Source organism: Anarhichas minor, unplaced genomic scaffold, assembly GCF_050575085.1.
Source record: "Anarhichas minor isolate MPS153535 unplaced genomic scaffold, ASM5057508v1 ptg000127l, whole genome shotgun sequence".
Taxonomy (NCBI): domain Eukaryota; kingdom Metazoa; phylum Chordata; class Actinopteri; order Perciformes; family Anarhichadidae; genus Anarhichas; species Anarhichas minor.
The window spans coordinates 159319-179577 of NW_027466573.1; the positions used below are offsets into that span (position 1 = coordinate 159319).

The window sequence follows — 20259 nt, forward strand, 5'->3', positions numbered from 1 at the left end:
GGATCTGGGTCTGTCCACGGTGGAGCGGTCTCTGCTGGAGGATCTGGGTCTGTCCACGGTGGACCGGTCTCTGCTGGAGGATCTGGGTCTGTCCACGGTGGACCGGTCTCTGCTGGAGGATCTGAGTCTGTCCACGGTGGACCGGTCTCTGCTGGAGGATCTGGGTCTGTCCACGGTGGACCGGTCTCTGCTGGAGGATCTGGGTCTGTCCACGGTGGACCGGTCTCTGCTGGAGGATCTGGGTCTGTCCACGGTGGACCGATCTCTGCTGGAGGATCTGAGTCTGTCCACGGTGGACCGGTCTCTGCTGGAGGATCTGGGTCTGTCCACGGTGGAGCGGTCTCTGCTGGAGGATCTGGGTCTGTCCACGGTGGACCGGTCTCTGCTCACAGTAACTTTCAGAGGCTAACCTCTCAAACACCTAGAAACAAAACTGCCGACACATGTAGTTGTGCAATAATAAACAGTATTTATTCAAGTATAAGCGTTTGTCGTCCAAATGAAAACATGAACAACGACTCACAGAAGAAAAGAGGATGACGTGTTCCTGGTGGTACCAGAGGAATGAAATAACACTTTTATCTTTTTAAAAATCTAAATATATTTACAGATCACATGCAACATGCAGTACCGAAATTGATACAAAAAGTAGTAAAACTAGATATACGGAGTCATTCTTCAGTATAAATAGTATAAATAATATTCCTTTGTATAAATAGCTCCGTCTTCTCTGATGTTGGTCTGAGATGTTGAGACGTTTGGTGTGAGGCTGACGAGAGACACACACACACACACACACACACACACACGTTGGAATAAGCTTCAAACAGGAGTTTTTAGTGTTTAGTTTTGAGCTTCAGGGTTCTGCAGAGGAAGCGTTGCAGCAGACTCGTTCTCTGAAGTCGCTCAGAGGAAACATTAGAGGCACTGTGTGGAGACGGAAACCGCCGCGTCGTCACTTCTGCAGGATGAACTGGTCGATGAACTCGTTCTGCTCAGACTCCACTTTAGACAAAGCCTCGTACTCGATCCGATATCTGAGAGGAGGAAACAGAAAACACGTGACGCTTGATCATAAATGTCTGTATCGTAGATATTATGATGAGGCTGTCGTTACGTATTTAAACTTATTACTTAAACACGTTAAGACGTCAGTTGTTATTTCACATTAAAGCCTCGACAGACACGTGGAGACTCATCTCAGTTTCTAATTCATTTCTGGTCGACTGTGAGCTTCTTCGTAATGCTGAGAAGTGTAAATATATTTCATACTTAAATGCATCGTTATATTTTCCTACTTCCACTTTGAGGTGGCAGAAGGAAACAGATTTACTCGAGGAAGTTAAAAGAGGAAATGCTGACAGTTTCCGGTCTAATGCTGTGGTCACACTACGAGCGACGCGGTCGGTAGCTACAAACACGGCACAGCTGCAACGCTTAGCCGCTTTGTCGCACAAAGTGCTGAAAGGAGTTGAAGTGTGACATGTGAGCACATGTGAGGGGGCAGATCGATACGCACGAGCTAATAATTTCTCATTGATTCCTTTAAGAATATAAATCATAATGTTGTATAAATACAAACGTGGGTGGCGGCACCACTTCCAAGCGTTTTCACTACTTTTGCAGAATGTTTGTGCTAAATAAACAGCGAGTCACATTACTGGAAACCACTGACGTCAGAACGAAGCTCACAGCCTCACATGAGTGTGAGAGGACTTTACACCCGAAGATAAAAACACAAGATGCACGACATGTGAGAACAAAGTGTCTCACAGCAACACGAGGAACCTCTTCAAACATTTAAACACACCCTCAAAGTTAGGAGCAGGCTTATTATTTAAGAAATGAGTATTATCTTTATCGTTAAATGATTCTTTTTAAAAGTGTCGGTATCGAATCCTCGTCACATGACCTCCAGCTCCTCTTGACCCCACCACCACTACCCATCATGCACCCTGTCTGTGTGCTGAGCTTCACCTCTCGAGCTGCATCTTCTTCTCTGCGATGAGAGCCTGAAGCTGCTGCTGCTGAGCTTCTCTCTGCTTCGCCACCGACTTCAGCAGGTTTCTGGCTCCGATCGCCTGAAAGAGAAGAAGAGAGGGATGAATATTATATTAATATTAATAAGAAGTTGTTCATAAAAGAGCAGCTTTAACCTCCACGCCTACCTTCATCTTTTCCGTCTCTGCTTCTTTTGCCAGCTCGTCCACCAGCTCTATCAGACCTCCCACTATCTTCTGGAACTGGCCGATTTCTGCAAAACAGAACACGTCAGTACGTCCTGTAGGACCTGAGCAGTCACTCAAAGAACAGAAGACTTACTGTCCACAAACTCTTTACACTCTTCCTTGAGCTCCGAGGTCTTCTGGCCAACGTCGGGCTCCAGGACCCGCAGCTTGTTGAGCTCGTCAAAATAAAAGCCTGCCTCGGCTAACGAGTCTTTTGCCATGGCCCCAGGGCCTGAGGGGGAGGAGACGGAGAGAACGAGGGATGAAGAGCAAGAACACAGAGAAAGAAAACAAGTAAAACACAGACTGGACTTGTAGGCGATCCAGTGTCAATAACAGCTGTTCAACCAAAAAAAAGACAAAAGAGGAATAATTAAATGATTCAAGCTTCCATTTAGTCCACGTCCCACAGAGTTGGAGAGTATCTCCAGTTACCCGTCTGTGTCTCTATCTCCAGTTACCTGTCTGTGTCTCTATCTCCAGTTACCTGTCTGTGTCTCTATCTCCAGTTACCCGTCTGTGTCTCTATCTCCAGTTAACCATCTGTCTCTCTATCTACAGTTTACCTGTCTACTGATAACATGTGATTGTTAATGAAAACAAACAAACCTTTTGAACTTTGACCTTCAGTGACAGATCACCACATGGCAAGAAGAGCCTCTTTATACTTAAAGTATGTAAACTTTACCTGTAAAGTCAGTTATGTATGTTTGTTCCTTTACTGTTACATCATCTATTTTGTTTTTATTGTAATTGCTTCTATTGTTTCTGTTTTTACCATGTAAAGTGTCTTTGTAGCTTTTTAAAGCGCTATACCCATAAAATGTATTATTAAAATATTAGTATGTAAAATATTAATTTGACATATTTAACATAATTTATATTCAAATATTAGTATGTAAAATATTTGACATACTTAATATTATATTACTTAATATAAATGCATTTGTTAAAACGTTAGATTTCAACCAAAAGTATCGTAGTCAGGTTGATATTTAAAGTTAACAGCTGTGTAACCGTTTATCATGTATGTAAGTTTGATTTCACCGTTAACTTCACGAAATTAATATTAGTCTCAAAAGGAGGAACGAGCACCAAGTAGCTCAAACGGTTCACATACTTTCTGGGTGTTTTTGTCCATGTTTAAATCCCACTTTATGCCCAAAACTAACACAACCTAGAATGAGTTAACTCAGCTAACGTTAGTTAGCTAGAGCTACATTAGCTAGCTAACGTTAGCTCAGAAAGGCTAACTGTACAACGAGACACACTAACCCTCGTTAAGGCTAATTAGCTTCTTCAGATAGCTAACATTATAATAAACCGTATCTAGCAAATATATAATATATTTTACCTTTTTTAAACCGCTATCTCCGTTAGAGCTAACGGCTCTGTGTTGTAGGACTATGTGGCAAAGAGAGTAAGCTCCGCCTCCTTTTCCTCCCGCTGCCAAGGTAACCGAATGCTGATGCTCGTGTGCGCATGTGCATGGTGGCAGACGTTCAGCTTTTCAGAATAAAATTATTGGCTGTGATCAGTCACTATGTCCGGTGCTCATTGGTCATTTCTAATAGCAAGGACAGAGAGTGAACGTGTGATTAAATGTGTTATGTTGTCATACGGCCCAAATGAATACAGAGATAGATATCGTAAGTCGTGTCAGTATTAATAGCGGAGCTTTTACTTTGAAAGTAAAAACGGAAATGAGATTCCTTACGGTAACAGTAGAAATCGATAAAGTTATGTGTAATATTCGAGTATGTAGGTCTAATTTTATTTTTAAAATATGTAATGTCCTTGTTAATTTTAAATTCAACTTCAATTTTATAGAAAAAAAAAATTATAATTTTAATCTTAATTTAAATTAATTTAAAAGGTAAATCCTAAGTAGTTTTTTTTTCTGTTTTGTGCATTTTGAGGTATTTGTTGTGAGCAGCTGTGTCCAGTTTTATCCAGGAAACGTATTGGATTATAAAATAAAACTCGAAATAAGAGTCAAAAAAATAATCGACTTTCTAAATAAAATCTATTTAAAATCTATTTAAAAAACTTGATACTGCCTGATTTTTGTAGTCATTTTATATATATATATATATATATTTTTTTTAATATAAATTATTTAATGTCAACATTAAATACACCATAAATGCATCCTTATAATAATAATAGTTAAAGTCTGCAATGCAAATCACTGACGACAGGGAGCAGCATTATCCGTCTCAACGCACAGCTCTGCCGTAAACTCTTTAGAAGAAGAAGAAGAAGAAGAAGAAGAAGAAAGAGGAGGAGGACAGAAGAGTTTAACTTTACTTTTTTTTTCTACAACTCTGATCTCGATACTGTTTGGGGATTTATTTCGTGTCACGGCGATAAAGTCCATCTTGATTAGACTACACGGTGTTCGGTTATCTGACAACACGTAAAGACATCGCTGTGAGGTCGGTAAGTAAACGTTTAAAAGTTCGTAAATGGCTATTTAACGGTTATTCAACGGTTCAGTGTAGCTGGGGACATTAACGTCACGCGCTCCATTGAAAAAGTCTGTCTATTTAATGTGACGAAGAAGAAGTAGCGGTAGCAAGAGAGTGACGCAAAAAGTGAATAAATACTATATTTTGTATTTTTCTTTTGTAGACGAATTAACCGAAGAATATACTTGTGTTTCATGTACGTCACTAAAGTAGCGATAGAGTTGTACAATGTGTGGGCTTTTACCAACGAAGAAGAAAACGTTAAAACGGGTAGTTTCTGAAGAGAGTTCAGTTTATAACGTTTTAGCCTAGCTAACCTAAGCTTGTTGTTGACTAGTGTTAGTTAAACCAAAGACATTTTAGCTCCAGTTAGCTCTCACCTGCGTTATTTATTTGAGCTGGTGATGGTGTTCACTTTATTAAGAAGTGGTTAAAGGTTATTTCTGCTTCTCATTTAGTTTTCAAGTATAGTTTATTGTTTGTTAAACTAAAGTTAACTGCTTACTAAGCTAAGTTAGCTTAGTTATGAGCTAACTAAGCTAAGTTGACTACTAAGCTATGTTAAACTATAATTAACAGCTAAGTTAGTTTAGTTAACATCTTATTCAGCTAAGTTAGATGTTAATTTGCAGAGTAAAAGCAAGTTCACCTCTTAAATTCTTAAGTTAGTGCTAACCTAGCCATGACGGGTCTCTTTCACTGGATACTTTGACGAGACGTTAGTTTAGAGTTCAACACAAGCTAACAAAACAACTAGTTGAAGTTAAAACCCCCCGATGCTAATTTGCTAGCACTGCTACACCTCAGATTATAAAGCCATGTAAACTTTTACTACGCTGTCACACTCATTAGTACTCTGTTAAACGGAGCTAGCTGCACTTTAAAGGGTATCACTACCAAACAAAATCTGTAAGAGGTTTGATATCGGCTCGTCTATTCCAGATAAGTGAGCTACCTGCTGTTGCAGATGTCATATATTTACTTTTTACTCGTTGATATTTGCCCCTCTTTCTCTCTCTGCCCCTCTGGTTTCCTGCCGAGTCACATTCCATTTAATTGGAAGAGGAACTGAGGACGAGATAACAGTGTGATGGGTGGCTTCCTCTCTGTGTTGTGATACATGCTTCACCAGTCTTTATCAACATTAACATTCCTGTTTTTTAGCTCCAGTTTAATGCTTTTGTGTTGTGTTTTTTTTTGCCAGGAATGATCTGGAGCAGTGAGAGGTTGTGGCGGCCTCATCAGTAGCTGTCACCACGGCGGGGGACCTCCGGACCTCCGTCTGCAGGGTGGTCATCTACCTCCAGAGGGAAATGTCCGGGGACAGCTGCCTGCCTCAGCGTCACACCCACTCTGCCTCCTCGTCCTCCACCTCCTCCGCCTGTCCCAAGACCAAGACCTGCAGTTACCGTGGAGCGGTGGGCCTGGGCAACAAGTATGTCCGCGTCAACGTTGGCGGGAGCCTGTTTTACGCCACGCTGCAGGTGCTGACCAGGCAGAACTCAATGCTGAAAGCCATGTTCAGTGGACAGAAGGAAGTGTTCACCGATAAAGATGGTAAGCCAGCTCTGAACGAGGCTCGGGACGATAGGAAAATATAATGTCACGGTTATCTTGGGCAATATAATCGCTATTTACTATATAATCTATAAAAAAAGATGGCGTCAGTCCGTTCTTTGTTATATATTGACTGTATTTTTTAAAATAAGGCTCTATTTTTAACGTTCTCTACCAAAATAGTGAACTAGGAATCTTTTTTAAGTCTCTTGTGATGTTATTTATGATTATCCCGGTAATAGAAATTCAACACAATCACCTTATTGATTATTAATCACAATCCGTGATTGAATATATGGTTTTACAAAACGCATGACTGCACTGAAGGGTTTTATCCACGGCTATCGTTGGCTATCGTTTTTAAAGATGCTGTCATGTCGACCACACATGGTTCTCTTTGTGTGTACGTATTCTACAACGTGGTCCGTTGTTTCCGTTCAGGTTGGATCCTGATCGACCGCAGCGGGAAACACTTCGGCAGCGTCCTGTGCTTCCTACGCGACGGCACGGTCGCCTTGCCCAAAGGTCGTCAGGCCGTCCAGGAGGTGTTCGCTGAGGCGAAGTATTACGACGTCCAGGGTCTGATGGAGCTTTGTCAAAACACCCTGCAGGTCAGTCACACCCACGCTGACTCATGTTTGAAATGCTGAGAAAAGAGGATGTCGTATGAAACCTCTGGCCGGTCTGTATCAGCAGAGGAGTGACGTAGAGACGCCTTATACGTCTCTGGTAGACCTGTCAATGGAAATGTTATTTCACCGACTGTGTCACATCGGCGAGGTTCTCCAATGAAGGCTGTGGCTATTTGTAGCATCCGTACCTCTAATTCCTTACGTTTCTACAAACCATCATTGTTTGCTAATTTCTATCTCGTAAAGCACTTGCTAAACTTGGTTTTTAAAAGTGCAATATAAGTAAAGTTTATTTGTATTGTTATGAGTATCAAAGACACTATAACTTCCCACGACAGCTCTGACTCCGTGTCTCCTGCTGTGTGATTGACAGGACAATAAAGAGCTGCCCATGTGTGTCATACCTGTGGTCACCTCCAGGAAGGAAGAGGAGAAGCTCATCCAGTCCTCCACGAAGGTAGACACAGACGCTCATTATTATCATGAAGCTTCTTCACACCCAGAAAAAGGAAATCCCTCTTGTGATTGGTCTTTTCATGTCATTTGTTATTAATAATTATGAAGATATAATGATGCATTTTGCAGCTATTTAACGATAAATACAGCATGTTCTTATTTTTACATGTGAAGACACTGAACTATTCATGTAAATATTTATCTTTGAAGCAATAAAATCCAGATATGTAATGGTTTGTTCCCTCTGTCAGCCTGTGGTGAAGCTGGTGTACAACAGAAGCAACAACAAGTACTCCTACACCAGGTACGAGCATCGATACCACCATCATTGATTCATTCAGAGTGAAGTCTAACGAGCCACAGGACACAGACAGAACGTTAGAATGACTTCTTCTTCTCCTCTTCGTCTCGACAGCAACTCGGACGACAACCTGCTGAAGAACATCGAGCTGTTCGACCGGCTGTCTCTGAGCTTCAACGGCCGCGTCCTCTTCATCAAGGACGTGATCGGAGACGAGATCTGCTGCTGGTCCTTTTACGGTCAGGGACGCAAGCTGGCCGAGGTCTGCTGCACCTCCATCGTCTACGCCACGGAGAAGAAGCAGACCAAGGTGAGGACGAGGCGGTGTTTAAACCAACAGGAGGAGAGCTATTAACGTTAGCAGCACCGCTAACGGCTAACCAACGGAAGGTCACTTCAGTTACATTATGATGCCTTCAGGCTCTGCTCAGTGAACAGGAGTATTGGCTGAAGGTACATTATAACGTTATCATGATGTGTTCACATGCAAAATGTAGTTTTTGGTCAAAACGTCAATCCACAATGGAATGAGTGACGTCACGATGACTATGTCCACTTCTTCCATACAGTCTATGTCTGTACAACAGACACCACAATCGGATTTCACTACATAAAGTCCTCTTCTCTAATCTACCACATGCATATTTGTGATCTTCTCTTCCCGCCTCAGGTGGAGTTCCCTGAAGCTCGTATCTACGAGGAGACCCTGAACACGCTGCTGTACGAGACGATGCCGCCGCCCGACACCGTGCTGCTGGAGGCGACGCGTCGCAGCTTCACCTCCTGCGGCTCCCACAGCGAGGAAGAGGAGGGGGGGGCAGGGCCCGGGGGGGCGGAGCTCCGAGAGCGAGTCCGCCGGATCCACGTGAAGAGGTACAGCACGTACGACGACCGGCAACTCGGACACTGAGACTGTAAAAACATCCAAAAACCAGCGGACAGATTTGTGATGACGAACATTCAACGTTTTCTCTCTTTGGATCGTTTCTTCTTCTCTGTCTAAAGTCCAAACTGTGGCCTTGCTGTACTTTACTCTGGATAGTTGTGGTGTCGTCCGCTCTGTCCGTCATAATTTATGAATCATCGGAGCGACTAGAGAGCTGTTGTTGTTGTTGTTGTTGTTTATTAAATGTAGATTATTAGTGGAGGAAGAATCACTGATATGCAGTATTTCTTAGAAGAAATACTGTTCGGATCATAGCACTTACACTCTGAATCAGCAGCAGAGTATGTTTCATATTTATAGATCGTATTGTTTCATAAACACATCGAACAACAGGCCTGTTGTTAACCAAAGAGGAACCAGAACTAGTGTGACGCTAACATGTTTTAATGCAGTTTACCATTATGCCTTTTTTCCAGCTGTGAAGATAAAAGTTCTTGTTATTAAACTAGTTTTTTTGTCTTTGTTATGTTTTTAGTATGTACAGTCAGACGGAAACTTCTAGTTCTTAAGAGTGAAGTCAAAGCTTCATATCTTAAAACCTGCATTCTCTCTAGTGTCCACCAGGGGGCGACTCCTCTGGTTGTATAGAAGTCTATGAGAAAATGACTCTACTTCTCTCTTGATTTATTACCTCAGTAAACATTGTAAACATGAGTTTATGGTCTCAATCTCTAGTTTCAAGTCTTCTTCAATACAGCATGATGTTCATTTAGTAAATGATGGTCCATTTAGAGTCAAACAGACCAGAGGTCTCCAACCTTTTTTGCACCACGGACCGGTTTCATGTAAAACAATATTTTCACGGACCGGCCTTCAAGGTGTGGTGGATAAACACGACGAAATAAAATGATACGACCGGCATGAAAACAAATATAAAATGCATAAATAAATACAACTCGCAATAACGCTGAATCAGTGGGAGCCCTGATCTTGTTTCTCTGCAACGAGACGGTCCCATCTGGGGGTAATGGGAGACAATGACACCCGAAGTCTGTTGCTGATGTCCAGTCTACTCCGGGATATAGTTTTGATTGCCGTCACTGCAGAACATCCCGCTTCACAAAGAGGATGTGTGAAATGGAAGCAGGGTTTTTAGTGGTGATCTCAGGATACTCAGCCTTGATTTTAATCCAAACACCAGCAGAGTTGTTGTCTCAAACATACTTTTAAGGCCACCGTCATTTACAATCTCCAGCAGCTGATCTTCCTCTGTCGCCACATATTGTGCAGAGCGGGCTTGGCGCGTCAGAATTACTCCTGATATTTAATCAGACTCCTGATATTGTCTGTTAAATGAAGATTTCATTTTCTTTTAGTTGTAGCTCTTCTGTCTCCTTAGTGGCCTTTCCCTCTTTGCAAAGAAGCTCTCCAAAAGTGTTTTACTCATTTTCGCTCGTTTGCGGGCTTAATTTTTGAGGTAACGTATCACGTGACCAAGACAAGCGTCTTGACATGTTAAGAGGCACAGTCGGATGAAATTGGGAGAGAATCCGGTCATTTTTCAAAATAAAACTTCTTTCAGACTGATAATCAATAAAACGGAAATAATATATTTATTCTTTCTGTGCGGCCCGGTGGTTTGGGACCGCTGCATTAAAACACTAATCAAGACGATCAATAATTCAAATTAGTTTTGCTCACAGCCTCTTTACACACCGTTTCCCAGGTTTTAGTTTCAGGGAACCTACTTTTAAGAATAAGGAGAAACCATCACGACCCCGTTAACAGACCTGAACTATAAATCATCATTTGTGTGTAAATAAACACTGCGGACCAGTTTCACTGCCAGTCACACATCACTTTATTTTACCTGGAACAGGTGAACCATTCAGCAGAGAGATGTGTTTGAATAAGTTATTATAAACACATGCATGTTAAATACCAACATTCAGCGCCCTCGTGTGGCTCAAAGGTGAACTGCAGATATGAATACAAGATTATGGTAGAGATTCAGCGACTGTGTTCAGACCAAGTCCTTGACTTTAAAAAGTTCATTTCTCGCCTGAGAAGTTCTCGGGAGTGGATTTAGTGACGATAGAGCAGATCCCACGTCAGTTTGTAATGTTTCCACTCAGGAGGCTTTTTAAACTCGGTTCAAAGCGACGCCTGAAAACCTGGTTTTAAACCTTAATTATTTCTTCATGTATTATATTTTAGTATATATATGTTACGAGCAAACCTCAGAGAAAGTTCAGTAAAATAAACAGTTCTCACGAAAGAGATTTCTTTATTTTCATCTGAAGGAAGAAGAAGAGTTTTATAGAATCCGTCGATCTGAATAAATGTTTTCAGAGCTTTAATCTGCTTCATCAGAATTAACTTTAACGTTTGACTGTCATCACGTTTACATTGAGCCAAGTTCTGATTGGTTCACAGGAGTATGACATCATCTTTACCGACGTCCAACCAGTGAGAAGAACAAACTCTGGTGAAATTAAGTGTTTTGAGAGGAAACTGTTTTAAAGTTTACATTAGTTTTTATTTTCTTATAGTTTAGACTTTTTGATTTAGTTTAGTTTAAAAAGCTTTCAGGGTGTTTGTGATGTGATGGTTTAGATAAAGTCTATCAGAAATATTTAGTTCTCATATATTGTTAGTTTTAGTTTGTCTTTGTTTTGAAGTATGAAGCTCCATCTAGTCTTCATACAGGAACCATCATAATGCTTCTATATTTAGATCTCTTTCTCTAACGCACAGGGTTTAATCTGACACCAGCAGTTCAGATCAGACCTGAGATCAACAGCTCGCTGGTTAAATGTTAAATCTACTGCAACATTTACAATAATGTTTATAATAATGATTTCATTCTACAAAACCCGACTGCATGTGAAACCAGAGGGGTTAATAGTGAAGTCATTTGATACGAAGTCTGTTCAGTTTACGTGTTTACGAGACATTCATGCTGTCATTTTATTTATTAAAAATATATTACAGCTAAAAAAAACTAAAACTGAAAGGAATTAACCATTTTCATTTTATTTTTGTTATTTTTTTTTTAACCAGACAATATTTTTTTTTTAATCTAGTGTTAGTTTATAACTCTTTACATTTAAACATGCAGCAGAAATAAAAGGCCACGTGCAGAGTTTTTTGCAGACTTCTGATGGTCGCAGCTGCGCCTTCAGACCACACCGGAGCCCCCCCCCCCCCCCCCCCCCCAAAAAAACAAACCAACACAGGAGGTCACGCTTTACGTCACCTCGCCGTGACGTCATTTATTTTGCAGCAGTGAGTTTAAGAGAAAGAAGAAAAAAAAAGCACTGCCAGATGAGCTGCAGCGTGTTAATGAATGACGTCATCGGTTTTGATGAGCTCATTAATGCATCGAGCTGCACTCACATACATGATGCATCAAGATGTAACTATGACAACCACCAAACCGTTGTCCAGCGTGTCACACCTGCTGTTCTAGAGGTGAACATCTGTCACAGCTGGAGAGCGTTAATACAACAGATGCTTTAAATAAAGACGACTCTACAGGTTGAGGTGTCGGGTTTATTTATATTTATATTTTTTATTTATTTCCCTCCATTGATCGGGGAGGAAGGCGGATCCTCTGACGTCAGCTGCGTCAGCTGAGCAAAGAAGGAAACGAGGGGATAAAAAAAGAGGCAGAAGAGGTTGTGAGAGGGCCAGAGGGGGGAGAGAGAGAGAGAGACGGACGGACGGACCTGTGTGTGGTGACCACCGCGGACAGACATGGAGGGCTCCACGGAGGAAGACCACAAACAGAAATTACTGTGGAACGTCAAACGCGAGGTGAGAGCCGCTGTGTGTCGGTCCGTCGAGCTTCAGCGTCTTTTAACGCATCAAGTCAATATGTTCACGGGAAAATCACGAGGCTTTCAAGTGTTGCGCTCATACTTTGCGTGTTTTTTTTTGCGGGCGTTTTCGCGTCTGAAAAACGCAAGTTTTTGCTTTCAGTTTTATTGCAAAATGACATTTCCACATCTGTATTTGCATCATTATTATATTTTTGCTTCAGGTAAAGAATGACATGCATATTCCTACATTATTGCACGCTCTTAAATCTCACATTCGGTCCTTTAAATGAGGATACAATAAGTAAAGGTTGTTTTTTAGCTGCTATATTGCTATAATTGATTTCTAGGCTAATATTCCTACAATGCAAAAGTTTTAATTGACCATATGTCACCAAACACATCTATTTTGTGTCATCTTCCATGCTTTACGTTTGCATGGTGTCCAACATCTTAGCATCTCATAATAAAGCTGCTGTGTCTGGAGTGTGGCAGCAGAGCCACAGGCTTTTCTGTTCCTGCTGATGAATGTCTGGCATCATCTCCAGAGCAGAGGAATCCATCGTTCCTCCTCTAACCTCTCTACGCCGCTGTGTGCTGCACGCCGCCTTCCAGAGAACAGATACTCCTGTAAAAAGACATTTATTCCTGAAATGTGTGAAAATGTGTAAATCTAACACTGTGACGAGGTGTGGCTCGCTGCCTTTCTACCTCGGTGTGAGCAGAGTAGTTACCATCATCTGAACGGGGAGGAAATCTAAAAATATCAAGCCCAACATCCATCAGTCAAATAGGGTTATCTTTATTTATTTATCTTTATTTATCTATTTTGTATGTGTTCTCCATGTTTTATGAGATGAAAAGCATCACATTTACCCACATTATACTTGTATCATTCATTGCTTCACTTATTATATGTATTCATCATAGATTGTGGTTTAGTGAGCGGATTAGGCGGCAACCTCCGGTTCTGCCGAGTGAAGCCAAAGCTTCATGTGTTAAAGCTGCATTCTCTCTAGTGTCCACCAGGGGGCGACTCCTCTGGTTGTATAGAAGTCTATGAGAAAATGACTCTACTTCTCTCTTGATTTATTACCTCAGTAAACATTGTAAACATGAGTTTATGGTCTCAATCTCTAGTTTCAAGTCTTCTTCAATACAGCATGATGTTCATTTAGTACATTATGGTCCATTTAGAGTCACACAGACCATAAAGCAGGGGATGCTTTAGGGCGGGGCTACACAGTGATTGACAGGTCTCTACCAGAGACGTATATGACGTCTCTACGTCACTCCTCCTCAGTCCACATATGGTCACTTCCTGTTCACTGGTTGCAAAAAAGCATGGCGGCGGCGAAATGGCCGAACTGGAGGCTTCAAAACATCAGCCAACAAACCGATAGGTGACATCACCATAACTACGTCCACTTCTTCTATATAGACCACTGCAGCTGTAAGACGCTCGTCATCTGAAGGTTGACACAAATATTTATAAACTTTTGTACTCTGCTACAAAGGAAGTTTTAGAAAGTAAAAGTCCATAAAAGGTCCATGCAGTACGTCAGTGACTTCCTGTTCAGTCTCCTGTTCCTTTTAGGTCGAGTGTGCATGTCTTCTTCTTCTTCTTCTTCTTCTTCTTCTTCTTCTTCTTCTTGACATTTTGAATTATATTGCTGTTTTTCCACGGATGCATCTGCAGTTTGATGTTCAGAGTCTTTATGTTTCTTTTTTTTTTACTCTGGTAAAAGCTGCTCACTGGCAAGCTACTGGCAGGGATGTGATTTTGAGTGTTTATCAGACAATGTTGTCGTCAGCCACACTTAAAGTCGAGTCTGCGTCAAGGCCAAGAACAAACACTCTGATCAGGGCCTACTCAATATTCATCATTATGTAATGTTGTGTTGCTGTTGTGGGCGATTGTGGCTAAGTGGATAGCAGGGCCGTCTTTCAATCAGAGGGTTGGCGGTTCGAACCCGGCTCCGGCTCTGCTAGTCGCATGTCGATGTGTCCTTGAGCAAGACACTTAACCCCAAAATTGCTCCCGTAGTTGTGCCTACGGTGTAGAAATGTGATAGACTCTGAATTGTAAGTCGCTTTGGATAAAAGCGTCTGCTAAATGACTGTAATGTTGTTCGTAGTGAGAGTCAACTGTTGTCTCACTTAAACCAGTACAGTCCTGTGGATTAAGAAACAGTTTTAATGTGAAAGGAAAGCAACATTTACTACGTCCACTTCTATCGCACTGTTAGCGCTGTTAGCTGCTAGCCGCCGGCTCAGCCGTCGCCATGTTGAGAGCTGTTCAGAGGCAATAGAAATGCTTCTAATCTCATAAATATCACCTTTTAATTAAGATTTTGATTAGTTTCTGTGGTGTTTTAGAGCCAACACTATATTCATTCATAAAAAACTGCAGAATAAATAGTTCAGTGTGAGGATTCACTTTGAATATCTGGGCTAAATACTGTCCCACAGTCACCCCTGGGTTTGGGACATGAAATGACTGAATCATCACTGAAAATAGCTTCAGTTCTCAGGATGTCTGCAGGCGTTTGGGATCCGTGTCTCCTAAAGTCAGACCATGGGGGGGAAATGAGGGGGAACGTTGCATTCGCGGGTCACCGGGCCGTCGGAAGCGGCGTGTTGACGCTCCGAGCTGCTTCTTCAAACAAAACCCTCCGGTCGCTTTGACTCGGTGCTCCGGTGGCATCAATTCTTAATGTTTCCTGGTTGTTAACATTTAAAGAAGAACCACTTTGTGTGTCAGTGGGAGGTGGTGTTAAGGTCTCCACAGCTTCATGTTTCACTTTAAAGGTTATCGGAGGAACACGGAAACACTCGTTACGTGTGTTCACTGTCATGTGTGACAGTTATTCCATCTGTTTGTCTTCTTCTATTGTTCCAAACCGTTAGATGCATGATAGCTTGTTGGCGCTCTCAGCAGATGTGATTCCATGTTCTATTCATGGCCCTGGTTGAGCTGAGATTGTGTTTTTTCAGATATGATTATTTTCTGTACATCAGATAAACCCAGAACCAATATTCATGTTTTATGCTGAGATCAGTTTCACCTCGATGAAGGAATCGCTGTTTCTTCCAAACCCATATTGATCGGCCGTAGTTCATCCATGAGATGTTCGTCGATGCCTCCTGAACTGAGACAGACGGGTTTGCTCAGAGCCCACTAGCTGCTGCTGCTTCACAGCTCCCTGTCTCTTAAAGCGGCAACTCGGCTACCTCGGTATTGCTTGGCAACTGAAAGCTTTAGCAGCTCCCTAAGAAGTTAAATTGCATCAGTTGGCGATTAACATGGCAGCAAGTGAGGCGGCCGAGTCAGGTGGTCTCTCGCACAGAAACCTAAAACAAAAAAGGATTTTGTGTGCAGAGGTCCTCTCAAAGAGGGAAGGTTCATGTTCTTTAAGGAAAATAAGCTGTTGTTAGGAGCTACTGAAGCTCAAATAGATGTTTTATTGGAAGATCACGCTGTCTCAGTCCCACGTGTTGAGAGTCCTCCCAATTTATTCTCCCAAAAGAACTTCTCCAGCAGGCAGTGACAGAATGAGAATGTCAAATTAGAGAGCACGCTGTCTATCCAGTGGAAGAGCTCATTATTACAGTTTTAAATACACAAAAGTAGTCTTTGGCTGGTTTAACTAACAATGTGACTCCTTTGTCTTGAATCCACTACGACTGAGTTGTCAGTCAAATGCAGGAGGCTGGAAAAGAAAAGCACCTTTTCTTTTTCCTGCAGATGTTTTAAGTGCCGGACGCCCAAAGCTCTGTGACAAATGTGGAAATGAGAGATTATTGAGAGGCTGCAGGGTGGACATTGAATGCCTGAAAAATCACTATCCCATTTATTTAGAATGACAATGGAGACAAAGGAGGAGGCAAATATGTGACTGAGAAGAAGACGAAGTGAACCGAATCCAAAATGTATAGAAAAGAATCCATGTTGTTTTTATAGTTTGCATACTTCTCACTGTGCAGAGGTTTTCTACAGCCGGTCATAGAAACAGAAAGTAGACTTGAAGCTCAGTAACTCTAGTCGGGTCCAGTCAGCGTCAATGCTCCTCTAACACGATCCCCTTTGTTTACTACAGTGAGCTGCCTCGGTTGCCATATTGCAACTCGCAGCTAAACAACGTTAAGTTGCTTTTCCCCTGAAGAAATATTCTCTCATTACGCAGCAGAGTGTCGGATTAACTTCACGTCCTCCAGGACGGAATCATTTCTTCCTCCACAATCTTCTTTTATGTCTCCTGCCCTCTAAACTGCATTGACATCCAATTGATCTTTCTCTACTGTGGGGTTAAATGTTAATTTCCGCTCAATTTATTTCTTGACGGGGAAGAAATTGATTCGACACATGATTGGGCACTTTTAAGGTAGCAGGGGTATTATCTCTAAATGTTAGGAGAGACATTCTGTGTGTGTGTGAAAACAACAAAAGAGGTCAAGGAGACGTGTAGAGACGGATTAATTCCACCGAGTCGTCCTTCAGAGTCCGAGAGACGTGAATAATGACCTCATTAATGACTGTGTCTCTGCCGTGGCCTCACTACAGCTGATTAAGGTGGAACCATATAATGTTGCGGCTCCTCACACTTGAGAGGAAAGGAAACCATTCGTCAATCGATAACACATATATATATATCTATATATATAGATATATACGTATATCTATATAGATATATAGATCTATATATACATATAGATATAATGAATATAGTTTGGTAAGATTATTCATTTCAATAAGATTTTAAGCAAAAAAGTCAAACAGTGCTGGTGATGTAAGCATCGTACAGTGCGGACTGACTTTCATTGAGGTTTCTCTGCACTTGTTCGCTGTTCTGCAGCTCGTCTTAGTCACAGAAGACATTTTGACATTTCACATTTGAGAAATGTGATTTAAGAAACGGTTGCTGAATTCCATTTGGCTGCTTCAGTTTCAGGGTCCATTGAAGCTCTTGTTAATGTTATTAGTAATTCCTTTACTATGACGAGTCCAAATGTGTGTCTCAGTCTCTTAAAAGCTATTTTATTTAATAATTATTCTGTTATGGTTAGAAAAGACGAGCAGTTCAATTCTTACTGTAACAACACACTTTAGGTGACGTTTACTTGCAACGACCCAGTACACCTTAATTCCCAGAACGCACATTTTAAAGGTTATATTAATATAGCAGCAAACGACTATTTGTCAATCACCGTGTAGCCCCGCCCTAAAGCATCCCCTGCTTTATGGTCTGTTTGACTCTAAATGGACCATAATGTACTAAATGAACATCATGCTGTATTGAAGAAGACTTGAAACTAGAGATTGAGACCATAAACACCGAAAAAAGTAATAAAAGTGTCATAGTATAGGATGTCATGGAAAACGGTCGTCCTTTTGAGGCCACAGGGAAACACACTGTTGACGCTCTGTCTTTAGTCGTGAACACGAGTTGAAGGGAAAAGCAAATGTGTAAGTGAGGAGTTGGCTAATGAGCTCTCTGCTCCGCTCCTCCCAGGAACCATTAGCTCCAGGATTCTCAGAAGTCAAACTTAGCGAGCTCCACTCAGCCGTTCGACAGATACCAGCTGCATCTCTCTATGTCGGTGTCATCTCTGGAACGAGATGCTTGGTTTGCTGCAGCTGTTTTCTCTTTTTTTGTTGGTAAAAGTAAATAAATGTCTGCCATCGTGTTGTTTTCCACTGTCCTTAAATAATCCAACAAACCTCAGTGGCGGCAGCCAAAGAGGCAAATAACAAAGTCTATTGTAGTTTCTTAACTAAGTGCATTGAGTTGCTAAACATGACAATAATAGTGTTAATCGTGCAAAACAAAGGAAATACATCGTCAGTGAATGTTTACATATGAACACAGATACACCACTGAAGCAGTCTGCTGATGCTAAATGTAATCTGGGCAGTTTGTTTCAATCAAATCAAAAATATTATTGCTTATTGTTACGTCTGATTTTATGTGTTTTTATGCCGTGGTTTTAGTATTTACACACATTTTATTTCATATTTTATTTCACTCTAATTTTACTTTTTACTGTTTTACCATGATCAATTTATTCAATGTTTTATTTTATTTATTTATTGTGCTTCACCTAACGTCATGTGCATATGTCTATTCATTGTTTAAAATGTTCTCTATACATCGAACTTGATTCATTGATTGAAAGTCAACAGATACTCAGGTAACTGAAGTCTGTATTCTTACTTTAAATGCACCTATACTTACAAAGAACAAGACATTTTTAAGTTGGAACAACTTTACAAAATTAAGTAAATACAACAAAATGTAAATAAACTTAATAAGTTGATATAAAGTAAAGTAAACATAAGACTAATAGTTATATTTACTTACCTTTTTCAAGTTTCCTAGATTTATTTAACTAAAACCAACTTGTCAGATTTTACAGTTTACCACCTAATTATGCCCAAAAATAGGTCTTCCTCCTAAAAATGATGATTACTCGTCTGCTCAATTATCATCAGGATGAGTCCAACTGAAGCACATGATTTTAAGTATCTGCTACCTTCAGTGCACACCCTTTAATAAACCCGTATTCTAATGCTAGTATACTTAATCCCACATTAAACCAAATGTAATTCCTGACAGCCAGCACTAATTAAACCGGTTCATTACCAAACACACAATCTATTCAATCTCACAGTCACTCGCACCCGGGTGAAGGTATATCGACCCCCCTGACCGGCCGCTGCGTACGTACCGCTCTCCTCTGATTCACTGGGCAGATCTTTGGCTGGAGGTAAATATATGGATCTATTTGCACATCTCTGTGGAGGATGTGGTCGGTCAGAGGCTCCAGATGAGAGCATTAACAGACAGAATGAAAAGCAGCAGATCTCCAGAGAGTTCACGCTGACCTGAGAGATGTTTAGTATGATTGATTGATCATGTGTAGTAGTTGGGGGCTAGGTTTCTTGCCATATCGATCTTCTTAACTTTACTAGAGCGATTAAAAGCGAAGCATTTAACATCGGTGTGTGGTAGTTTGACGCCCAGGCTATTTGGTTAAAGGTACAGTTTATATTACAGAATTACAAAACAGTATGAATAAAGGAGCTGCACCCTTTAAATGCCTCCACATTTGGTTTGTTTTTTCCTTATCAAAGTTGTCAGTTCCTGGTGTGCGTGGGTGTCTGGTGTATTAAGACAGGAATGGTAAACAGCCAGTTTGACCAGATCCACATTGGCACTCGTCCAACTGGACAGTAAGTTCAACTAGCTGACGACATTTCCATTTTCAAGCAGGTTTTATAAAGGATGAAAGTGTTTTGTGGGTGAACAGAAACACTGTCCTACATCTCTTAAGATGCATTCGTAGTGCATTGAGAGAAATAATAAAGACCTGCAGCTGAAATAGAAGTTAACCGCATACGAACATGAAATGGTTCATTGACTTCTATTATTCTGCTTTAGCCGGTTGGTTTGTCCACGGTGGACCGGTCTCTGCTGGAGGATCTGGGTCTGTTCACGGTGGACCGGTCTCTGCTGGAGGATCTGGGTCTGTCCACGGTGGACCGGTCTCTGCTGGAGGATCTGGGTCTGTCCACGGTGGACCGGTCTCTGCTGGAGTCTGAGCTGAAGGAGTTTCTGGTGAAGCTGCATGAGTTCATCTGGTTTCACCAGAATCCGACCCGATGACGAGCATTAAGAATAACTCTATAGAAACAGACCATCTTCTCTCTGATGGTCTCTTTACTCTTTACTTGGTCTGATAGAGGATCAGGACTAAACTGAGACTGGTTCATATAGAGCAGGGGTCGGGAACCTTTTTGACTCAGAGAGCCATGAAAGCAAAATATTTGGAAATTTATTTCAGTGAGAGCCATATAATATATTTTAAGACTGAATTCAACTAAATGTGAGTATAATAAGCCTCTG

At 41.3% G+C, this 20259-nt stretch overlaps 3 protein-coding genes across 5 annotated transcripts in view; 2 read left to right on the top strand and 1 right to left on the bottom strand.

Annotated features, from left to right (window-relative positions):
• Positions 1-449: 449 nt before the first annotated feature.
• Positions 450-5743, bottom strand: ift20 (intraflagellar transport 20 homolog (Chlamydomonas)). Of its 2 annotated transcripts, none has more exons than XM_076083342.1 (5): positions 5682-5743; positions 2323-2460; positions 2169-2254; positions 1978-2081; positions 450-1037 (listed from the first exon to the last, which is right to left on the bottom strand). In XM_076083342.1, exons 2-5 carry the CDS (start codon positions 2447-2449, stop codon positions 956-958), a joined length of 399 nt encoding a protein of 132 aa, XP_075939457.1. In that variant the 5' UTR covers positions 2450-2460; positions 5682-5743; the 3' UTR covers positions 450-955. The 2 variants fall into 2 exon arrangements, with proteins under 2 accessions (XP_075939457.1, XP_075939456.1); XM_076083341.1 differs by lacking the exon at positions 5682-5743 and adding an exon at positions 3583-3718.
• tnfaip1 (tumor necrosis factor, alpha-induced protein 1 (endothelial)) lies at positions 4478-9245 on the top strand. Of its 2 annotated transcripts, none has more exons than XM_076083339.1 (7): positions 4478-4670; positions 5904-6256; positions 6698-6867; positions 7262-7345; positions 7596-7648; positions 7760-7955; positions 8316-9245. In XM_076083339.1, the coding sequence occupies exons 2-7, from the start codon at positions 6013-6015 to the stop codon at positions 8553-8555; spliced, it is 987 nt and encodes a 328-aa protein (XP_075939454.1). In that variant the 5' UTR covers positions 4478-4670; positions 5904-6012; the 3' UTR covers positions 8556-9245. The 2 variants fall into 2 exon arrangements, with proteins under 2 accessions (XP_075939454.1, XP_075939455.1); XM_076083340.1 differs by having other exon boundaries at positions 4478-4666.
• A 2869-nt stretch (positions 9246-12114) lies between these two features.
• Positions 12115-20259, top strand: part of LOC142941090 (small G protein signaling modulator 2-like) — a 52559-nt gene continuing 44414 nt past the window's right edge. Inside the window, exon 1 of the mRNA XM_076083352.1 lies at positions 12115-12350. Within this exon, the coding sequence (XP_075939467.1) occupies positions 12291-12350 (60 nt within the window). The 5' untranslated portion in view covers positions 12115-12290. The remainder of the gene's footprint in view (positions 12351-20259) is intronic.